Below are 20432 nucleotides of genomic sequence, written 5' to 3' on the forward strand. Positions count from 1 at the left end.
GCCCAGGACGCGGTTGGCCTTCTGGGCCGCAAGAGCACATTGCCGGCTCATATTGAGCTTCTCGTCCACCAGTACTCCCAAGTCCTTCTCCTCAGGGCTGCTCTCGATCCATTCTCCGCCCAGTCTGTATTTGTGCCTGGGATTGCCACGACCCAGATGTAGGACCTTGCATTTGGCCTGGTTAAACTTCATGAGGTTGGTACGGGCCCACCTCTCCAGCCTGTCGAGGTCCCTCTGGATGGCATCCCTCCCTTCCAGCGTGTCAACGGCACCACACAGCTTGGTGTCATCGGCGAACTTGCTGAGGGTGCACTCCATGCCACTGTCCACGTCACTGACAAAGATGTTGAAGAGGGCCGGGCCCAACACGGACCCCTGAGGGACGCCACTCGTGACCGGTCTCCACTTGGACATCGAGCCGTTGACCACTACTCTCTGAGTGCGGCCATTGAGCCAATTCCTTATCCACCGAGTGGTCCATCCATCAAACCCATGCCTCTCTAGTTTAGAGAGAAGAATGTCGTGCGGGACAGTGTCAAAAGCTTTGCACAAGTCCAGGTAGATGATATCCATTGGTCGACCCTTGTCCACCAATGCTGTCACCCCATCATAAAAGGCCACCAAGTTGATCAGGCACGATCTGCCTTTGGTGAAGCCATGTTGGCTGTCACCCACCACCTCCTTGCTCTCCATGTGCCTTAGCATGGTTCCCAGGAGAATCTGCTCCATGACCTTGCCAGGCACAGAGGTGAGGCTGACCGGCCTGTAGTTGCCCGGGTCCTCCTTGTTCCCCTTTTTAAAAATGGGGGTTATGTTCCCTCTCTTCCAGTCATCGGGGACCTTGCCAGACCGCCACGACTTCTCAAATACAATAGCCAGTGGCTTGGCAACTTCATCCGCCAGTTCCTTCAGGACCCGCGGATGGATCTCATCAGGTCCCATGGACTTGTGCACCTTCAAGTTCCTCAGATGTTCCCGAACCTGCTCTTCAAGTACAGTGGGCGGTGGTTCATCCTCACAGTCCCTGCTAGTTCTTTCCACAGCTTGGGCAGTAAGACAAGAGGCTTTATCAGTGAAGACTGAGGCAAAAAAGTCATTGAGTACCTCAGCCTTCTCTATGTCCCGGGTAACCAGAGCACCAGTATCCTTCCGGAGGGGGCCTACGTTCTCCTTGGACTTCCTTTTGTCCCCTACATACCTATAGAAGCTTTTCTTATTGCTTTTTATATCCCTTGCCAAATTTAATTCCTTCAGGGCTTTAGCCTTCCTCACTTGATCCCTGGTCACTCGTACAGCTTCTCTGTATTCCTCCCAGGCTATCTGTCTCCGCTTCCACCCTCTGTAGGCTAACCTCTTCATTTTCAGTTGGTCCAGGAGCTCCTTGCTCATCCACGCGGGCTTCCTGGTCTTTTTGCCCGACTTGTTCTTCATCGGGATGCACCTCTGCTGAGCTTGGAGGAGGTGCTCCTTGAATGTGGACCAACTTTCCTGGGCCCCTCGTCCCTCCAGGGCCGCCTCCCATGGCACTTTGCCCATCAGGTCCTTGAAGAGGCCGAAGTCCGCCTTCCTGAAGTCTAGGGCACAGAGCTTGCTGAATGGTTTCCTTGCTGCCCCATGGATCTTGAACTCCACCGTGTCGTGGTCACTGCAGCCAAGGCTATCCTTAAGTGTCACATCGCCCACCAGTCCCTCTCTGTTGGTGAGCACAAGGTCGAGCATGGCACCCCTCCTTGTCGGCTCCTCTATCACCTGCAGGAGGAAGTTGTCGTCCACGCATTCCAGGAACCTCCTGGACTGCCTGTGCCCTGCCGTATTGTCTCTCCAACAGATGTCAGGGTGGTTGAAGTCCCCCATGAGGACCAGGGCTTGTGACTGCGAGGCTGCTTCTATTCTGAGTAGCTTGTAGTAACACCTTGAAGGAGGATGATGAGGCTAATGAAGGAGTTAAACGTCTTTTAGCAGGAGGGATGCAAAATGGAGCTCTGCCTTAGCTGTTACATGGGCCAGAAGTTTAGACTCAGGCAGTTCAACACGCACTGTGCAGTGAAAGATTTAGTGCTGTCAGTGTGCCACAAATAATGTGTCTGAGCACCAGTCCTTGCTTAGGACCAGTTGTGTGTTTTTTTATTCCAGTGGTGGCCATTAGACCTAAATCCTTTCTGGCTGTGTGAAAGTTGCTCTGATACCCTTCCACAGCTGCAAGAATATAGCCTTCCAGGAGCCTCTGGAGCTGAGAGTTCACTTTGGAATGAAACATGTTTGAACAAAAGTTGACTGAACACTTTTCAATGTGCAGTAAAGGAACTGCACTTCAATTCATGCAAACACATGGGAGTCCCCACTGAAGGAGACTGTGGTAACACAAAGGAAAAATGTTGGGTTCTTCAGTGGGTTACACTTGGTTAATCTGAATGAGAGTGGATGTCAGTGAGGATAACATGGAGTGCTGATGCATGGGTATGTGTCTACATTAAATAGTCCAAAACACGACCTTTGCCTATGCCAGAAACGCAAATGAAATTATTTTGCTCTTTGCTGCATTCGAAGTCTGTTATGTATCTTGAATACTCTAGGGTGACAAAAACATGTTAAACTCCCCCACCTCAATTCTCTTTTTCAGATAGAATAAATGTGTTCAATTCACATTATGCACATTAAGAATTGGCTTACCCTGTGTCTCCTTCAGTTGCTTTAATAGCACAATATAACACAAAGAAGATTTCTAACGAATTGTAGTGCTGTGTAGAAAGGAGTTGAAAAGCAACACCAAAAGACAAACTGTAACTTACTTTTGTAATCAGTTCCATTGTTTTCTAGCTGTTTTTGTTCCGGGGGTGAGATACAACTTCCACATCTATGGATCTGTGGCTAATAGCGCCTGCTTACTGGAGAAGAAGACTGGTTATCTCAGAGAGCTACGTAAGTTGGCAACGTATTTAGGGTTTGTGTGTTTGCTAAATTCATCTGTCACAAACAGAAGAATTCCACAGCCTTCCTCTTGCAACTAGCTAAAAAATATATTTGCTGTGTTGTTTCTGTATCATCAGTGCAGCGTTTAGAAGTTGTACAGCGATGCACATTGCCCTGCATTGGGGATATCTGAGTACTGCAGTGACCGGGTAGAGTTCACGTTAATTAGAACAGCTAAAGAAAGCCATAATTAGGAGTCACTGCTTTGTGTATAAAGTGGACTGCAAGAAGGCTCAGTGAAGTTGATAGTTTTTGTGGAGCGCTTTGGCTTTGCCCAGCTTTTAAATGCAAGTACGATAGAAACACTACATGGGAATTTAGACGTTTTTCAAGTGAGAAGATAAACATTCTTGAAGAATAATGGCAAGTTTAACTTGAATTTCCTTTCTTCCAGCTCCTCTGCTTGATCCTATTGTGGAAAAAGTTGAACTGAGTTTCAATGCAGTAACACTGTCTTGGGATTCTTATCCCACAAATGAGTCACAGACTGGTTTTGTAAGAGGCTACCATGTTTATGTATCGCCTGTACAAGAGGAGTGTAGTTTGAAAGGATCCCAAAAACATGTTCTTCCAGGTAACTGAGCTCTGGGATTTGGAAAGTTGTGTCATTGATATAGGTGAAAGGCTTTGTGGCTGTTGCTGATATTGCAGCCTCTTAAAAAGTTCACATTAGGCAGGCAAATTGGCTCATTAGGCAAAATATAGATTTCAACATTTGCTGCTTTTGATTCCTCTCTAATGCTTGGGATGCTAATGGGTGTATACGGATTTGTAGTCCACATCCTATTGTCCGTAGCTCCTTTTAACTTCAGTGTGAGCTCCAGGAAAGATTCTTGCAATTACTGTAGGAGGAGTCAAGTTTCTGCCTCTTGTGATCTGAGTTCTGGATGAATTTTGAAAACATCTGTTTGTGGTCTACTTGGATGAGAGTTACAGGAAACATGTTAGTTTTACTGTAATTTGGGATATTTTAGAAATACATAGGATATGATTTATTTCCTTCAGAACTGGAGCACTGTGTAAATTCACCGTTTAAATTCTTTTGTAGTGAAAGTATTTGTGGCTGTGCTCTACAGTGGAGATCCTTCAGCAGAACTGAGCTGTGGGGTGGAACAAAGCCAAGTTCAAACGTTCATATCCAATCTTCTTGCTCTGCACTCAAAACTGCTTTTATTATAATTTTCAAATGTTTCCAACATGCTGAAGGATACTTTTTTTTTTTTTCTTTGCCTCTTATTCCACTTGGGCTGTGTTCTGTATCAGATCCTTCTGCTGATTAGACTAGCTCAGGCTGAAAAGCTTAGTTTGAACTGAAGGAGACTTATGTAGGAGTTCCGGTCAGAGCTAAACTAACCATAGAAGTACCATAATTCTGCAAGTAATCCCAGTTAGACTTTAAAATGTTTAAATCGAAGATTTCCTGCTTCACAGCTTGACTGAGCTAGCAGACGAGGGGTGTGACTGGGAACATGAAGAATAAGCTAACCCTTTTCTCCTTGGAGTCTGGGAGTTGCACAATAGAGTGCCAGAAGAGGTTTTTTTTTTTCAGGCAGAGATTTCTTACTTTCGATTATCTTCAAAGAACTTGACCTAATCTTAAGGGCTAAAAGATTCTGGTAAAAAAGGAAATGGCACAACCCAAATCATTCTATTAAAAAGCTCTAGTAAAAGGAAATTAAAGTAAACAGTGGCAGCTTTTGACAGCAAGTTATTAGGTGGTCTGCCAGAGCATGAGCAATTCTGTGGACAGTCGAGTTACAGGGTTGTGAGTTCAGCCCAGTGGCAATGAGTCAGGATGCGTCATCCTTCTCAAAAGAAAGTGTGCAAATTACAAAGAAGGTGGGTTGCAAATATTCTTTTATTTCGGTGGTCTGGCAGTCTCAGTTAAGCTGATTTGTAACATTTTGGCAAGACGTTACTGCGACCTTTCAGCAGTTAAAGGGGGCTTGTAAGAAAGATGGAGAGAGATGTTTTACCAGGGCCTGTAGTGATAGGACAAGGGGTAATGGTTTTAAACTAAAAGAGGGTAGATTTAGACTAGATATAAGGAAGACGTTTTTCACAATTAGAGTGGTGAGGCACTGGAACAGGTTGCCCAGAGAATTCATGGGTGCCCCATCCCTGGAAGTGTTCAAGACCAGGTTGGATGAGGCTTTGAGCAGCCTGGTCTAGTGGAAGGTGTTCTGCCCACAGCAGGGAGTTTGGATTAGATGGCCTTTAAGGTCCCTTCCAACTGAAACTGTTCTATGATTCTGTGATTCTATCTTATCTGTTTTATTTTAGATGATTCAGTGCTATGTAAATACACAATTGAAAACCCAGAAGAAAAGAGATTCACCGTGAAACACCTACTGTCAAACACAAAATACAAACTGGTGGTGAAAGCATATACAGGTGGAGGAGAGACTCCCATTGTTAACTTTATGTACATAGATACACCGTTTAACTGTGAGTATTGGCTGTGAAAAATTTCTTTTGTAGCGGAGAAAGGGATGATATAAAAGTTGGAATATTCTTCTCTCAAGGGAAAACATTAATTTAATGTAAAAGGCGCGTGAGAAAGGATCCAACTGAGAAATGGAAAGTGCATACCAACACAGCATTTTGATACTTTTAAGTAGCTATGTTTGGTTTTTTTTAATTTTAGAATGAAAATGATATTACGTGTTTATGTAATTATTGTGTCTTTCTGGGAAATGGCCTAATATATGCACATTTGCGTGACTAGTGAGTCCTGTTTGCTAGAATGCATTGAAGAATTGCATTTGGATTTAAGTAGTTTTCTAATAGGGGAAAAACTACAGACTTGTGTGCAAATAGATAATTTCTGGATGGACTCTTGAACTTCTAATTTTGATTCTTAATCCCATCAGTCTTTAAATCCATTGCCAAGTTAACTCCTTCGTGAGTGAATAAGAAAAGGCTGTTGGCTTGAGCGTTGTGGTTTGCTAACTGGATGGATTTTATCATCAAAGCACAACAGGAAATCACCTGTCTGTAGTTCTGTTCCCTTGAAAATACCACTCGGTAGTCATGGTTGTGAAACTTATGATCCAAATCAGAGATGCCTGGTTTTGAAAAATTTGTTGGGGGTAGAGATGAATGGGGAAGGACAGGAAAGGGTGAAGCATTGACTCATGCAAGGAGACTTCGTTTTTTAGGCTAACTAGCAGAACAGTGTCTGAACCCTCATGGTGCCCTCAAAGAGGCAGTTCTGCCTCTTACACCTGTGTTCCTGCTCCCGTTAGCCAGTCTTCTCTTGTGCAGGCACAGACGTTTGTACAGCCACGCAAGGAGTCAAAGTGGGGGACTGATTAATGCAGAAAAGATAAAAGGGGAATGTAACGCCTGTCCATTCCCTGCTGTGGTGTGTGTTAGGGACACAGAAACTTGCTCTTACAGGCAAGAGGGCAGTTCCAGGGCGAGGGAGAGCAAGCACTAACTAATGCTTCCCCTCAGCCTGCTTGCTACAGCCTCAGCTGTACGTGAAAGGCGTAGCCCAAGGCTGTGTCTTCCAACTAGAAGGAAATACTGAGATTCTTGTATTAGTGTAAATCCTAGGAGAGCATGAACGCTTGTGTAGTGTCTCTCTTGCTATGGTCCACCCATACTGGAGGTACAGGTGTTCTTTCAATTTCTCATGGTAAAAATCTGTCCTTGGAGATCTGAGAGAAAACCTAGAACAAATAGTTAAGTGAAGTTAGAGTTGTCTTAACTTTTGGAAATATACTCTGAAGATGCAAACCTGAGGGCAGATTAAAAGCAATCTGGTAATAATTCAACTGTGGTAAAGAAAATCAAGGTCCAAAGATGTCCGGCTGTATCCCAGAACTTTGCAGCATTAGCCAAACTATCTTGCAACCACAGACCACACAGTTTTACTGCTGAGTTAGAGGCAAGTATCTCACATGGGCTTGATGTTATTTTTGTCCCAGAAAATCAGGCTATATTGACTTTAACAGGTGAGAATTTGAAAACAAATTTTAAAGTATTTTTCTTTCACAGCAAACATGCTGTACCTTCTAGTCCTGGTAGTGATAGTTCCATCACTAGCAGCAGCTATATGCCTCTGGAAAATGAAGTGGTAAGTTATAATGCTTTTTTCTGTTGTAGGCAGATAACATAACTAGCGTAATTCACAAACCACAGCTGCAGCTTGTTGCTTCCAGCTGGTTGTGAGGCCTCATTCACTTTTTCCTTTGGCTGTCCAACTGTGTGGATGTTGTGTTTGGCTTGAGGCATTTCTGAGACACTTACCATCTGCTGCTGTTTCTGTACACATCTGTGTGTGGCTTCTGCTGGTAGAATATGCTTTGGTGAGAGAACATAAATGTCATTTGTTTTGCTCTCTTGTTGCCAGGGTGAAGGAGTGCTGCTGTCCTGTAATACCTACTCCTAACAAGAGCAAAGTACTATCATTCAAAGAGTTTAAGGTAAGATCACTGAAAATCTAGTATTTAAAATTCTTCCATTCTTTAACTGGTAAAGTGTCAGAAAAATGTTTTTTCTTGTGTTGACTGCATTTAAAAATGAGTGATGCTTATTATACAGAAATTAACATACCTTAGTATCATCATGGAGTGAACTCCTTTTGATACTCATGTGACCTTGCAGTGATCAGTTTATATTCTGCAGTCCATTACTGCAAAAAGTGAAAGCATATTTGGAGAATAAATGAAATTTTTTGATACAGTAGGCGACTCTTCCAGTATTACTGTTCCAAACCCAGCACTGCCCGAACACAACAGACCAGAGGATACTGCTCCTTGCTGCAGCCCGTGAACCCTGTCCACGCGCTCCTCCTGCCCCACATGTCCCTCTGCTGTAGGGCACAGCAGAGCCATGCACTTGCTGGCCCCTGGGGGGATACAGGATGCAGGATCCCGGGATGGCTGGGAGGACAAGATTGGCAAAAGGCTCTCAACTTCTTCTGTAGGCCCTTCGAACCGGGAGCTGCTGCTTCCGTGCTGCATGCGATGAGGGTGGCAAAGCTGGGAGCGTGTCTGTACCCTGGCACGCGTGGAGTGGCTGCCAGCCTGCTGCTGGTGTTCACTGAACACTGGCACAGAGGGAGGAGCCGGTACAACCGAACAGCCCACACTGCTGCCTTCCAGCTGCTAGTGGTTCAGACTGGAAACTGCACGCATCAAAAAGCTGGCAAAGCCTTTAAAGTAGAGGGACGTGGTTCCTTCTTCAAATGTAGTCGCATTAAACTTACCTAAAACAGAAGTCTCTAAATAAATGCTCTGATAAATTCCACATAAAATACAGCTTTCATTGAACATTCTGTACACGTGGTCTGTTAATTTATTTGAAAAATCCAAACTAAAAAAATTTATAAGACAATATTAGAAGTGCTTGAAGTAATCACTCCCTTAACTTTACTCTGGGTTCTTCAATTGAGTAATTTTTTTTTTTTTTATGATTCTCTTGTAGATCGGTTCTGAGAAAGTATTGAAAATAAGCGACGGCGTTCCCGACGTACTATCAGTGGACTGTAAGGCTGAAGCCCAGAAATTACACCCATGGAACCACTTGTCTTCAACGCCAACAGCAGATAAGATTGATTGTTATAAGCCTTCCTGGATTTACCCTAATGGAAATGAAGTGAGAGACTCGACACCCACACCTACACCTCAGACTCATACTTGGTTTGAAAATTTTGCTTATTCTTCTCATCTTGCAGTTGAATCCGATCCCTGTCCAATACCAGAGACACTAGAAGCAAGTAAGTCAGAACTGTCGGTAGTGCTGTACCAGCCACACTACTACTTTGATATTTTTAATGAAGATGCTGCTTCAACACCCAGAGAAACAGCTGTCAGAAAGAGCAACCTGAGATACATTTCACAAGCAGATGTGCACTGCCTGGGGAGGAGGCTTTGATGTACTCTCCTCTGTTGAGTCCATCTAGTGTTTGGTTACACAACATAAATAAGACTTTTGAAAACCACAACAAATTCTGCTTTTGATGAAGGCTTTCACAAGCCCAGCCGCCCTACTCGTGTTAGTGCTGCAAAGCTCTTGCTTCAGGACTAGTTTAAAAACACTGACTTGTGCACAGGAGCGATGCATGCTGTTGTTTCATCACAATTTACAGGCACTATATACGACTGACAGGCTGTTTCGTGGCCTGTATTATGTACGTTGGGCCACAGCAGTTTCTCATAGCCTGATGCAGAGAACTGCTGTATCTTGCAGAGATTAAAAGTTTACTCAGAAAGTAGAGGAGCAGGTTAAACACGTAGGTAGGTGGTTGTGCCCAAGGAGGCTATTTCCCTCGCAGTATCCTGTGTGTCCTTATTAGGCACTCTGGCTGCCCTGAGCCAGTGTGTTGTGCAGCCGTGCATGGAGCATTTCCCAGCTTCGGAGTCTGCCTCAGCCCGGTCACATCGGGGTGGGTGGGGTGGGCTGTATTTTCTGTCTCTCAAATGATGTAAGGGATCAACATGGCAGGGCTACCTGCATTCAGTGTGGGGCATTACCGAAAGATTAGCAGCAACTTTGACTTCTGTAGGAGCGCGGCCCGGTGTGCCAAAAGCCGGTGATGATCCTGCTTTTACTTCGCCTGCCTATGGACTACACAAGGTGGGTGAAGGAGTACAGAAGACAGATTTTTATAGTACAGGCACCCGGTAGTAGGCTGCCGCTCCCACTTCTGGTAACTGGGGCTCCTCACACTTCTGCCTTCTCTGCCTGGAAGAACGATCCTTTACAGCCCTAAACAAAATCCTCTTAACTAAACAAAGAAACGTTTGCAGAGGTGTTGCCATGGCACCGTCTCTCTGCCTGTGAACAGGAACTTAACTTCTTCTGGCATTAACCCCTGCACTTAGGTAGCAAGCCCCAACCAACCAGCTAGGCAGACAGGGTAGTCAGACACATGAGCATTGAATCCCATTTGTGAAGAACATCACATTCAGGCTGCCTATCAGCTAGACCTTCCGCCACTACTTTTGCGTGTATTAAAAAAAAAATAAAAATTTTATCGTAACACTGAGACTCCCTACAGTAGGCAGCAGTCAATACGGTCTTCCATTTTGATTTTAAAACATTGTACATTTGTATGAAGCAGAATATTTGGAATTACACCTGATTAACCTCCTTAGTGCACAAGGAACCCTTTTATTTCACCTATTTATGATGCTGTCTGGAATCTTTCACAAATAAAAGAATCCAGCTTAAAAGCACAGAATAAGCAGTTCTCGGAAAGGAATGCAGTGCATTTTTACCATTTAATCTTCAGCTAATTTGTTAAAATGCAGTTACTTGTCTTCTCCAGGATTCAACTAGCTAATCACACTTCCTAAAAGCTATGCAGCAGCAGAAATGGTTCTGATACTGAACCACATCTAGGTTTTATCCTGTCGGTTATAGATCCTGTTGTCATGTCCACGAGGTGTGTTGCACCAGGAAAATCAACAAGAGTTTACGCAGACTTTGGGTGAGACAAGCATTGTCTATGCCCAGGGAGAAGTCTGGCAGGCAGAGGTGAGGTACACGCACACAGATAGCCAGTTGGGGTTGGAGGTATCCGGTCAACGCACACTGCTGTGTCCACATGTAGGTCACACACAGATTTACCAGATGAGTAGGGGAAAAAAAACAAACAGGCAGTAAGTACAGTTCTTCCTTTCAGCCTGCAGCCTGTGGCGTAAGGAAACATGGCTGGTCACTTTATCTGAATGGCAGTTTGACAGAGAACAGGACATTAAGAGAAGGAGCTGGTGCTATTCGATGGAGACATCCCAGAGAAACTTTTCCTCCCTTTATGTTGGTCTCCTTTGAGGTACAGAGAATTTGAAAGTTTGGCACCACAGTGTCTTTACTCCATTTCCTTCTGCAACGTGTTTCATTGCATCATCCGTACCTGTGTAGTTTAAAAGCTCAAAGGTGAACAAACGGAAGCAGGATGTTATGCCACTGAAAAAAAGCTTCTTAGCTGTGCATTTCAAAAAACAAAAAAAAGGCCTGTTTTTTAAAAAGGTTTCTAGAGTTACATATCTAAGGCATTCTGATACATAAGTCAGTCAAAAAAGTCAGACTATCCAACGAAACATTTCAAATTTCAGAACGCTGCAGTTCCTCATGCCAGAGGACAGCTGCAACAAAGCACAAATTCCTGCTTTTGGAAAAGCTGCTCTCACTGGAGCTTGCCTGCAGTAATTCAGCCCAGGAGGTGAGCGGAGGCGGGGGTGGCTGGAGGCCATGTAGCTGGTTGTGCCTTCCTGACAGTGGGGTGAGACATGTTGGCCTGTTGAGTTCTCACCTCAGCTCCCTTGGTCTTTCCCAGGGAGATCCTCCACTGATGAAACTTCATGATCTGGGAGTAAGGGAACAGTTTAGCAGGTACCAGGTTTCTTGGTGAGGTGATGAGAAATTTAGCTCCTCCCTATGGATAAAACTTTCTGCCTGCTGACCCCGGTGGGTGGTGTTTCATGAGACCACCTGTGCTTACGAGCACACAAACAGGATTCCAAGGAGGATAATGCCTTTGTGCCAGCCAGAGGTAACAGTCTAGGCACCAGGACTAGAAATAAACATAAGAGATGTATTTTTGCATGAGTGGGGAGGTATGTATAATTTTTGTATTTTAAGACATCTGTCTTGCATTAACGGTTGAATGAGTTCAAAACTCTAAACTTCTGTCATATTTTTCTGTTTATAATTCAACTTTCACAGCTGTTGTTGAAATGCTAATACTTAAGCCATCATATAATGGAAAGTTATTAATTCTCAGTATCAGTGTGCTAAATTTTAAAAATAAAAATAGTGTACAAACTATTAAAAAGTCCTCTTCTATTTTTATAAGACATCTTACAAAGCATTAATGGAAAATGTATTTTTGACAAAAAACGTTTATTTGGAAAGCTTCAGGTCATTCTAGTTAATTAGTAACTCACAAATAGAAATAAAATTCCAACCCATTCCTAGTGCTGAGAGGTACATATGAGACCAGAACAACTGTGAGAAGTTTAAGTACATTTTTATTAACAATGCATCCCTTTGATAAGATTATGCCTCAGGAGGCTTTTAATGCCCATTGACATGAACTGTACACACTATACAAAAAAAATCCCAAAACAAAACAAAACAAAAAAAATCAAGGTGGGCAATACCATTTTGGGACAAGCCTCTGTTTAAATTATACACAGCTCAATGCAATATTCTTACGGAAAATATATAAATACTTTTTCTTTCTATGTTACAGGTATACAATATAAATCAGATTTCAATGTCTGTTCAGTGACCTACAAACTAGAACCTCCAAATATGTAGCAGCGTATTACTAAATAAAAAAAGACCACATGGGACAGGGAGAATAAGTCTCGAGATTTTCCTTGATCCCTTCCCTCCTCAGAAGGATTAATTTAGATAATCTCTTGTAATGCAGTTTTAGGGATGCTGACAGCCCAGTATTGGAACAATTTTTCAATTAAATCTACAAAATGTCTGCCTTTCCCCCCCTTTAGACATTGCATCTTGTGCTAAAACACCCTATTCAGTGGCAAAATGGCATGTTACACTTTTTGGCATAAATTACTTTTCTCAAATAAAATAGTGTATTTTACAAAGCAACTCAAGCAAGATGTGCAATTTCTGCATGCTGTGGCATTTCTGTCCACCTATGTTACAGAAACAGTCCAAAGAAAATCCACATTCGTTACTGAACATACAAATCCATTGAAAACAAAACTATCCAGGGAACCAGAATCAGGAGCTAAAAACAAAAAACAAGGAGATGGGGGGCATCTAGTGAAATACAAACATGGTTTCTAGCATGTTCCTAAAGGTCTTTTACGGTTCTCAGATTTTACTCTCACCTAGTATACCTTTAATAAGCACAAGATAATAGAAGAGTAACTTGAAAAAAAAAGTTACAGGACCTGCTTTCAACTGGCTCCACTGAAGCTCCGAGTAACAGGGCTTCTATGCAGCAGGGAGAAGCCTCAGGGATGCCCCGAAGCCCGGCAAGAATTCTTCCACTGCGACTGCTCAGCTTGAGCTCGTGTGTGCTTACAAGGTAACACCAGCTTCCTGCAGTCCAAAAAGCCAAACACCAAGTCCAGGACGTAGACCAAGAAGAAGCAACAACTCTTTCATCTCCCACGGGGCTTTGATTATTGCCTCAATATTGCCTTTGATTATTTCCCAAACAGCGGCGTTTCTCTTCAGGCACCTCGTAAAGGTGCTGCAGGTTTTTTCAGCCTCTCCCTGCAAATTACAACTCCCATTCAAGACCACTACGTACGTTTCAAAATAAAACGACAAAAAGACGAGCAGGATTCTCACCACGGCTGCCTTTAGGTGTTAGTAAGGCCAGCTTTCCCCAGCACACCAAGCCGCTGCACCCTGAACTACCAAACACTACAGCACTTCGTTGTGTCTTGGGAAAACACGACGGCAAACCCAAGGAGAGCACGTCTAGGGTACGCACGTCAGGTCACATGAGAACACTTAGACACCTGAGGAAAAGCGACTGTTTCAAACACAACATTTCAAGGGCCCAACATACAAGTTCTGCACCTCAAAGCCTGACCCTCTCCAGCTCCAAGTGATGTCCGTGACAGCTGGGAGCATTCAGCATCTCCGGAATTTCAGACAGCTGAAAAGGTCTCTCTCTCCAAAAGGACACTTCCAGCACCCAGCTCTGTCCCCCTCCCCGCTCGGTGGAGAGAAACAGGCCCTGGGGAAGGAACTGGGAGCCCTTTAGTCATCCCTCCACCCGATGGAAAGGACTGTCCCTTTCCACTGGCTGTTAAAAGGAGACTAAGAAGATTAGCTAGCTACTGCAGCAGACCCAGCGCGATGGGTTTCACAGCCAGCCTCTCCTTCCCACAAAGGCTCTTGCCTCAGAGCTCAGTGTTTTGCGTTGGCGTGTTGAATCACTCGGGAGCTCTCCCTGCCACAGCAACTGAAGTGTATTCGTACACAGTGTGAGCCAACGCTATCGCTGTGCCGTTTATTCCACGGCATCGCCAGTCGTTTGGATCGGAAACTGTAATGCAGAGCGGGTGGTCTGTCAGCGTCCCTTGCAAACCCTTCTAGGAGAAGTGGAAGGATTCTTCATTAGGGTTAATACAAGCACAACTTTTATTTACTACTGTTTTCTTTTGAAGTGTTATCATGAAGCAAATAAAACCTCAAAATAAGAACTTTGAAAGGGATATTTTAGAAAAGAAATCTATAGAATTAGAAGTTCACAGTTTATAACTGGGCCAATATAAAGTTCCTTCAATAACAGTATCCCTTCATTTGCCAATTAAAAGGAAGCATTAATGTAAGCTTATTGTAAATACGTAAATTAATTCTAGAAATGTTGTATGTTATGTACAGCACAGACTTTAAATCCTTGATGCATACTTGTTGAAATCTACTGACACTCATACGCTTTCAGAAAAAAAAAAATCACGTTTTATAATGAATTTGCAGCCATAATTTGTATGTCAAGTTTCCGTTGTTATGGATCCCCACACAAGCAAGTAGTTCCAAACACACGGGCATTTCAGGATGGGACTCTTGATTTTAAAAGTACACTGACATTGCTTTTCCTTTCCTTTTTGCAATCAGAGGCCGCCTTACGGCGCTTTCCACATCAAGTGCTATGGGTTAAACTGGTAACAAATGAACAAAGGTGTTTTTTAAATACAGGTGGAAAAACTTATTTATTTTTGCTTTAACTGCAGAAAAATAGCATGGAGTTGTTTGATGCAACCCCATCTAGTTATTAAAAGAAATCTCTTATACTCTAGCCTAACTGAGGTAGTGTTTGAAACTAATGTATGAGATATGCTAGCCCCATTTTAAGGAAAACTACATTATTTCCCTTGGAGTTTATACCACTATTTGGTCTACTGTGATTGACGTTTTGGTTTTACAGAATAATTTATTTCTTATGACCAGAGAAGTCCAATAGTTACTGATGTGGTATGTTTTCAGAGCATTTCAAATATGCCTTGACATATAGATACATTATTTGTGTCACTAACCATAAAAGAGTTGAATCAGCTTCTTTTCACTCCTTCTTTCAGTGGGAACTCATGAAAAGATAATCTCAGGAACTAAATTTGGCTACGAGCAGCAACTTAGAGATCAGCTTTACCAGAACCTGATGGTATGCAGTGTACATAAGAACTCAGTGAAGTGATAGCTGCAAAGCAGTGCTTATGTGTCAAAATGGAATTTCCAATAAGAGCAAATAAATTCTACATTTCATTAGGAATCATGTTTTACTGTTCACAGGACTACTTATTGAAATCTCCAGTAGCATAGCTACGAAGAACAGAGTTATGAGCATTAGGATAAATTTCGCTTATCTTCACTTAAGTATTAATTTGACAATCATAAAAAATGGTAGAAGTGAATGGATAAAAATACGTTCTACTTAGCCCAGTCCAGCTGAATTATTCACCTATATCAAAATCAAAGGGTAAACCCTTCTATTACAGGCATTCTAACAAAGGTGGCCATGCTACTGTATATACACATTTGCATATATTTATATTATCTTCTAATAAAGGCTTCTGAATCTTTAGAGCCATGATGAAAGTGATGGGGATTCTTTTTTTTTTTTAAGCTTGCACTCATTAATTTAGAAACCTCACAAGTGAAGTGACAGAGGCAACTATTTCAGTAATTAACAGTCACTGTATCTTGTAACTTTTGCAACAAGTCTTAAATAGCAATCTAGAATTATAAGTACTGCTGCTCCAAAATTTGGTACTTAAGGCTTTTCACTACAATTATTAGTTCTATCTGATGCTTGATCACTCATCCACTGAAAATTCAAATAAATCTTTGTTTTTATAAAAGGCTGTTTCCATAGAACTTGGAAAACTCTTATATTATGTCTCCGCACAAAAGCAGCAATGATTAAATGTCTTCAAGTTTAGTTTATACAATATTCATCTATCCGATACAAATCATGCTTTTTAAAGGATTTTAGTTAAGAGTAAGACCAACATTCGTACTATATGAGCATGAGTGTAGAAACTGCAAACGCATGCATATCATTCAGGGAAAACAATACGATTTCAGCATTTTAAGTTTAAATGATTCGTAACTTTTGAAATCAAACTGTAGTGAAAATCCTTAACTGGTTCAGGTAAGATACATGTACGTAAATGTAATGAAATTGGAGAGACTGCTAACAGAATGACTTACAACTACAGCAATATTAAAATAACTTAAAGGAAACCTCGGATTCACAGAGGCTTTTCTTCCTGTCTGAAGTTACAAACCCCCGAGTAGTGTTATAAACAGTACAAAAACCGACAGAGAAGGGCTAACATTAATCCTCTGGTGCCCATGATTACACCATGGCTCCCCATTGCTGGTAATGGAATACACTCTCATCTCTCTGATTCCTGACATCCAGGGGCTAAAAAGCAAGGCATCATTCTGCTTGTCTGGAACAGAATCAGAAGTCGACCATAAAAGATGTCTTTGTGTGTTGTCTTATTTTTTTATTAATTTATGGTAAAAAATGAAATGAAAAGTTGCGGAGGTGTTCAGTGCTCAGCTCTTGCATATACTGGTAATTACCATTGTTAAAACTATGGTAATGTTTAATAACTCCCCAAAGGGCTCAAAAGACTGAGAAAGTAATTGGTTAAGGAAGAAAAAGTTTTCAGTTCAGTCTTCAGGTATCAGTAGTTTCTGGAATGGTCTAGAAAATGATGCTCCAAAGCTTTTTATCCAGTCAATCGAAGGTTATCTGAGGATTTTAGAAAGTCTATATGCAATGCACCGCACAACACAGAGGTCAGGATTCAGCTGACATATCAATTACTGGCTGTTTTGTTGGTGTTGCTAAAATAGCCTCTGCTTCTTCATGCATCTAAAAAAAAAAGATAGATGAAGTATTAATGTCATCAGAGATTTTACTAGAAAGACATCATAAAATGGTTTCCTTTAAGATATATTTGAAAGCATTCAGAAAATGAAACCTGCATCCAGCTGGTACGTTTTGATGCATTCAATGCATCTGAACTGTCCACTTACTTGTAAGAACTGTACATCTTGAAATAGCTCCTGAATGAACCTTCGAGATGGAAGTCGAAATGTACAATGTGCTAACAAGTAGGACACCTCAGAGTAAAGGCATATGTCATCAAATGCTTGGGGATATTTCTCCTTAATTCTGATCAACAGGAAAAAAAAAAAAAGTCTCTAACAGATTTCCATCATATTTTTAAAAACTGTTCAATTAAATTTTGATTGTCATCATTAACAAAGTATAACTCTTCAGTAATAGGCATTATACATTCTGGATCTGATGAAGCAAGAAAATCAGAAAAGACAGCATTATTTTGTACAAAACTGGAAGAAATCCATATTAATGAGATGAAACAATATGTAATCTGAAAGTTTTACAGAATTGCTGAGATCACCTAGTCCTAAAATACCAGATGTAGAAAGAGAATAGTATACCAAATAATTGGCATCTACAAATTTTATTACTACAAAGCAGTAATAAAAAAATATGGAAAAGCTAACTTAAATTACCTGTATGCATTGTTAAAACTAAAATGAGCATTTCTGAGTTTTCTTTTAGCAGTTGTCAGTTTCCAATGTCACAAGCCAAAAAACCCATAGGCTTTAGTATAACATTTGGTCCCTGGATTTATATTCCTATATTTTAGCATGATTTTTTTCTATAAATTAACTCCAGTTGTTGTACTCCTGCTCAAAGCAGATTCGTGTTTCTCAAGAAGTTACTTTCAGTTTGTTATTCTGCTTATCTGATATATATTATTTGGCACAAATAACAAAAAAGAATAGTTTATCTTTTCAAGATGCATGATAACTGGGTATGTAATTAAATACCAATACAGTTGAATTACTGATTTTACAAAGACTGGAGAAAAATAAGAAATTAAAGACAGAACAAACATATTAAAAGGAAAATTCTTTGCTTAGCTTTTACATTATGTTCAGTCATCCCCAGTAACCCACAATAATACCTGCTTGACAATTTTTTGAGAAGTCAGAAATAAGGTGAATCACTATCTCAGAGACCTTAGAAAATATATACAACTAAATGTTGCTAAAACATCTGAAATGTATTTAACTTACGTCAGGAGTCCAGTTTCATGGCTCTTAGTTCCTACTGAACTACTCAAATTGATTACTAAACGTAAGACTTCTTTCCGCAGAAGTATTCTGCACACTGGTGTATCATCTGGGATTGATTTTACTCCTGGAGAAAAAAATTCAACAGTATAGAGTTTAAGCAGAATAGTCTTTGATTGTGCTAATCTTACGCCACATAAATCTGTTTTAGCATTACACATGCACACGAGTACATATTTATGTATGTATTCTGAACTACCAACAAATATCCCTATTAAAATTAAAACAAAAAAAATATTTTCATGAATTTTAACACGGAAATATTTTAAAAAGGTAAACTACCATTTCATTAAGTGGAAAAACCTGTGAGATTCAATTACAGTGGTGTCTCTACCACTAAATCACGTTGCAAACTGGGCAAGTGATTACCTGCTCTGTTTGTATCAGATGCTGGAGAAGTTAGCAACCAGCTACTTCATAAGAAATTATGATAATCCAAAATGTAAACCACAAGCCTAAAAAAGAAATGTCCTTCTCTTTATGAAATTCAGGGATTTATTTATTTATTTTAAATTAACACCAATGTGGGAAAACAAGGCAATCAATTTGCTTGTAATGTTGGATCCAGAGCTATTTAATAACCTGCAGAAGTGTGGCATAGCAAAGGAGAAGAGTTTAAAACTATGTTCTCTCATCTCCCATATCCATGGACAATGAAACTACCTTCCTGGATAACAACTAAATACTCCAAAAAAAATAATGAGCATTAATTTGGTGCATTATGTATAAATGGAATATTATTTTTCCACATAACCTAAAAAAATACTTTAAGAGTTATAGTCTGTAATAATCATAAGGCTTTCAAACTTACCTAATACAAGCTCTGTACTCTTGGTGCTGCTAGCTGAACCATGGGATACTGCATCACTACAGCCCGAAATTCCAGAAAATTTGGAGGAATGCACATCTAAGTGATTGTGTATGGTCTGCCCACACCAGTCAGTATATGGAATGTCTGAAAAATCTGACATAAACAAGATGTTGCATCTTTGTTATTCACTTTTCCTTTCTTCAAATGCTTTTCTTATTTTTCAACAATGGTAAGCATGGAAGTAACTGGTGCACTAAGTACTGCGCATGTAAACCAGCTGGAAACTAGATGTTGGACTTTGGACAAATCATATTCAAAATGTCTAAAAAAAAAATCACTTTTTGAAATCTTAAAATACTCATGTGAAAATAATGAACTCTTTTAGACGCTGATGAAGTCTAAAAACTGTAATCACACATAGAGCTCTTACTGATATACCCATGCTCTATTTTACATAACATAATAAAGATGCTCTTGCATACGTATAAATTTTTTTTTGCTCATACAATTATCACAGGTGTTGCAGAAAGGGCTCTGACTTCATCAACAGAAAGGCATGATAAGTAAGATTCTTCTGGGAGGTTTCACAATCCACAGCCTTTGGTATTTTGGATGTAAAGAGATGAATATAAAATCCAAGCTTTTAATTGTTGAGCAGTTAACAGAACCGCAGAAGAACACAGGTCTGAAAGGACTTTTGGAGACCACGGTCATGGTTTTAACCTGGCAGGCTGCCAAACACCACCCAGCCCTCGCTCACCCTCCCTTGCCTGTGGTGGGGTAGGGGAGAGAATCGGAGGGGTAAAGGTAAGGAGACTCATTGGTTAAGAACACTTGAATAACTGATAAAATAAAATAGAAGATGATAATTATAATGATAATTGTAATAATAACAGAACATGCAAACAAGTAGTCACCACCCACTGACCAATGCCCAGCCCGTTCCCCAGCGAGTGATCCCAAAGGAGAGAAATCCCGAAACCGCAATCCCGGGAGAGAGAGGGAGAGAGAGAGAACGAAATTCCTGGCCAACTCTCATTTATACATTGAGTAGGATGTTGCATGATATGGAATATCCCTTTGGCCAATTTGGATCAGTTGCTCTGGCTATGCTCCCTCTCAGCTTCTTGTGCACCTGCACACTAGCAAAGCATGCCAAGTTGAAAAGTCCTTAATTTATTAGCAAAAGCTAAAAACATCAGTATATTATCAACATTCTTCTCCTACTAAATCCCAAACACAGCACTATTCTAGCTACTAAGAAGAAAATTAACTCTATCCCAGCTGAAACCAGGACAATCACCTAGTTCAACCCCTTGATCAAAAGAAGGGCTCACCTCAAAATGAGATCAGGTTACACTGTGAAGAACTTCCCCTTATGTTCAACTGGAATTTCTATTCCTACAGCATGTGTTTGTGGCTTTTCATCCTCCGGCTGTGTGCCTCCGACAAGAGCCTGGCTCTGCCACACCTGTTATCCTTTCATGCTATTTGAAGACTACAACTGGGATTTTAT

The 20432-nt window shown here is 41.2% G+C and overlaps 2 protein-coding genes across 2 annotated transcripts in view; one reads left to right on the forward strand and one right to left on the reverse strand.

Moving 5' to 3' along the window:
* LOC104382133 (oncostatin-M-specific receptor subunit beta-like) overlaps window positions 1-8856 on the forward strand; it is a 28727-nt gene extending 19871 nt beyond the window's left edge. Inside the window, exons 12-17 of the mRNA XM_086629776.1 lie at window positions 2818-2919; window positions 3365-3544; window positions 5254-5418; window positions 6976-7054; window positions 7331-7403; window positions 8407-8856. Of these exons, the coding sequence (XP_086485902.1) occupies window positions 2818-2919; window positions 3365-3544; window positions 5254-5418; window positions 6976-7054; window positions 7331-7403; window positions 8407-8856 (1049 nt within the window). The remainder of the gene's footprint in view (window positions 1-2817; window positions 2920-3364; window positions 3545-5253; window positions 5419-6975; window positions 7055-7330; window positions 7404-8406) is intronic.
* Window positions 8857-11924: 3068 nt separating this feature from the next.
* RICTOR (RPTOR independent companion of MTOR complex 2) overlaps window positions 11925-20432 on the reverse strand; it is a 98257-nt gene continuing 89749 nt past the window's right edge. Inside the window, exons 35-38 of the mRNA XM_086630009.1 lie at window positions 18917-19069; window positions 18049-18172; window positions 16975-17113; window positions 11925-16810 (exon numbers count right to left, since the gene is read on the reverse strand). Coding sequence (XP_086486135.1) covers window positions 16736-16810; window positions 16975-17113; window positions 18049-18172; window positions 18917-19069 — 491 coding nt within the window. The 3' untranslated portion in view covers window positions 11925-16735. The remainder of the gene's footprint in view (window positions 16811-16974; window positions 17114-18048; window positions 18173-18916; window positions 19070-20432) is intronic.

Source organism: Tauraco erythrolophus, chromosome Z (assembly GCF_009769465.1).
Source record: "Tauraco erythrolophus isolate bTauEry1 chromosome Z, bTauEry1.pri, whole genome shotgun sequence".
Lineage (NCBI taxonomy): Eukaryota > Metazoa > Chordata > Aves > Musophagiformes > Musophagidae > Tauraco > Tauraco erythrolophus.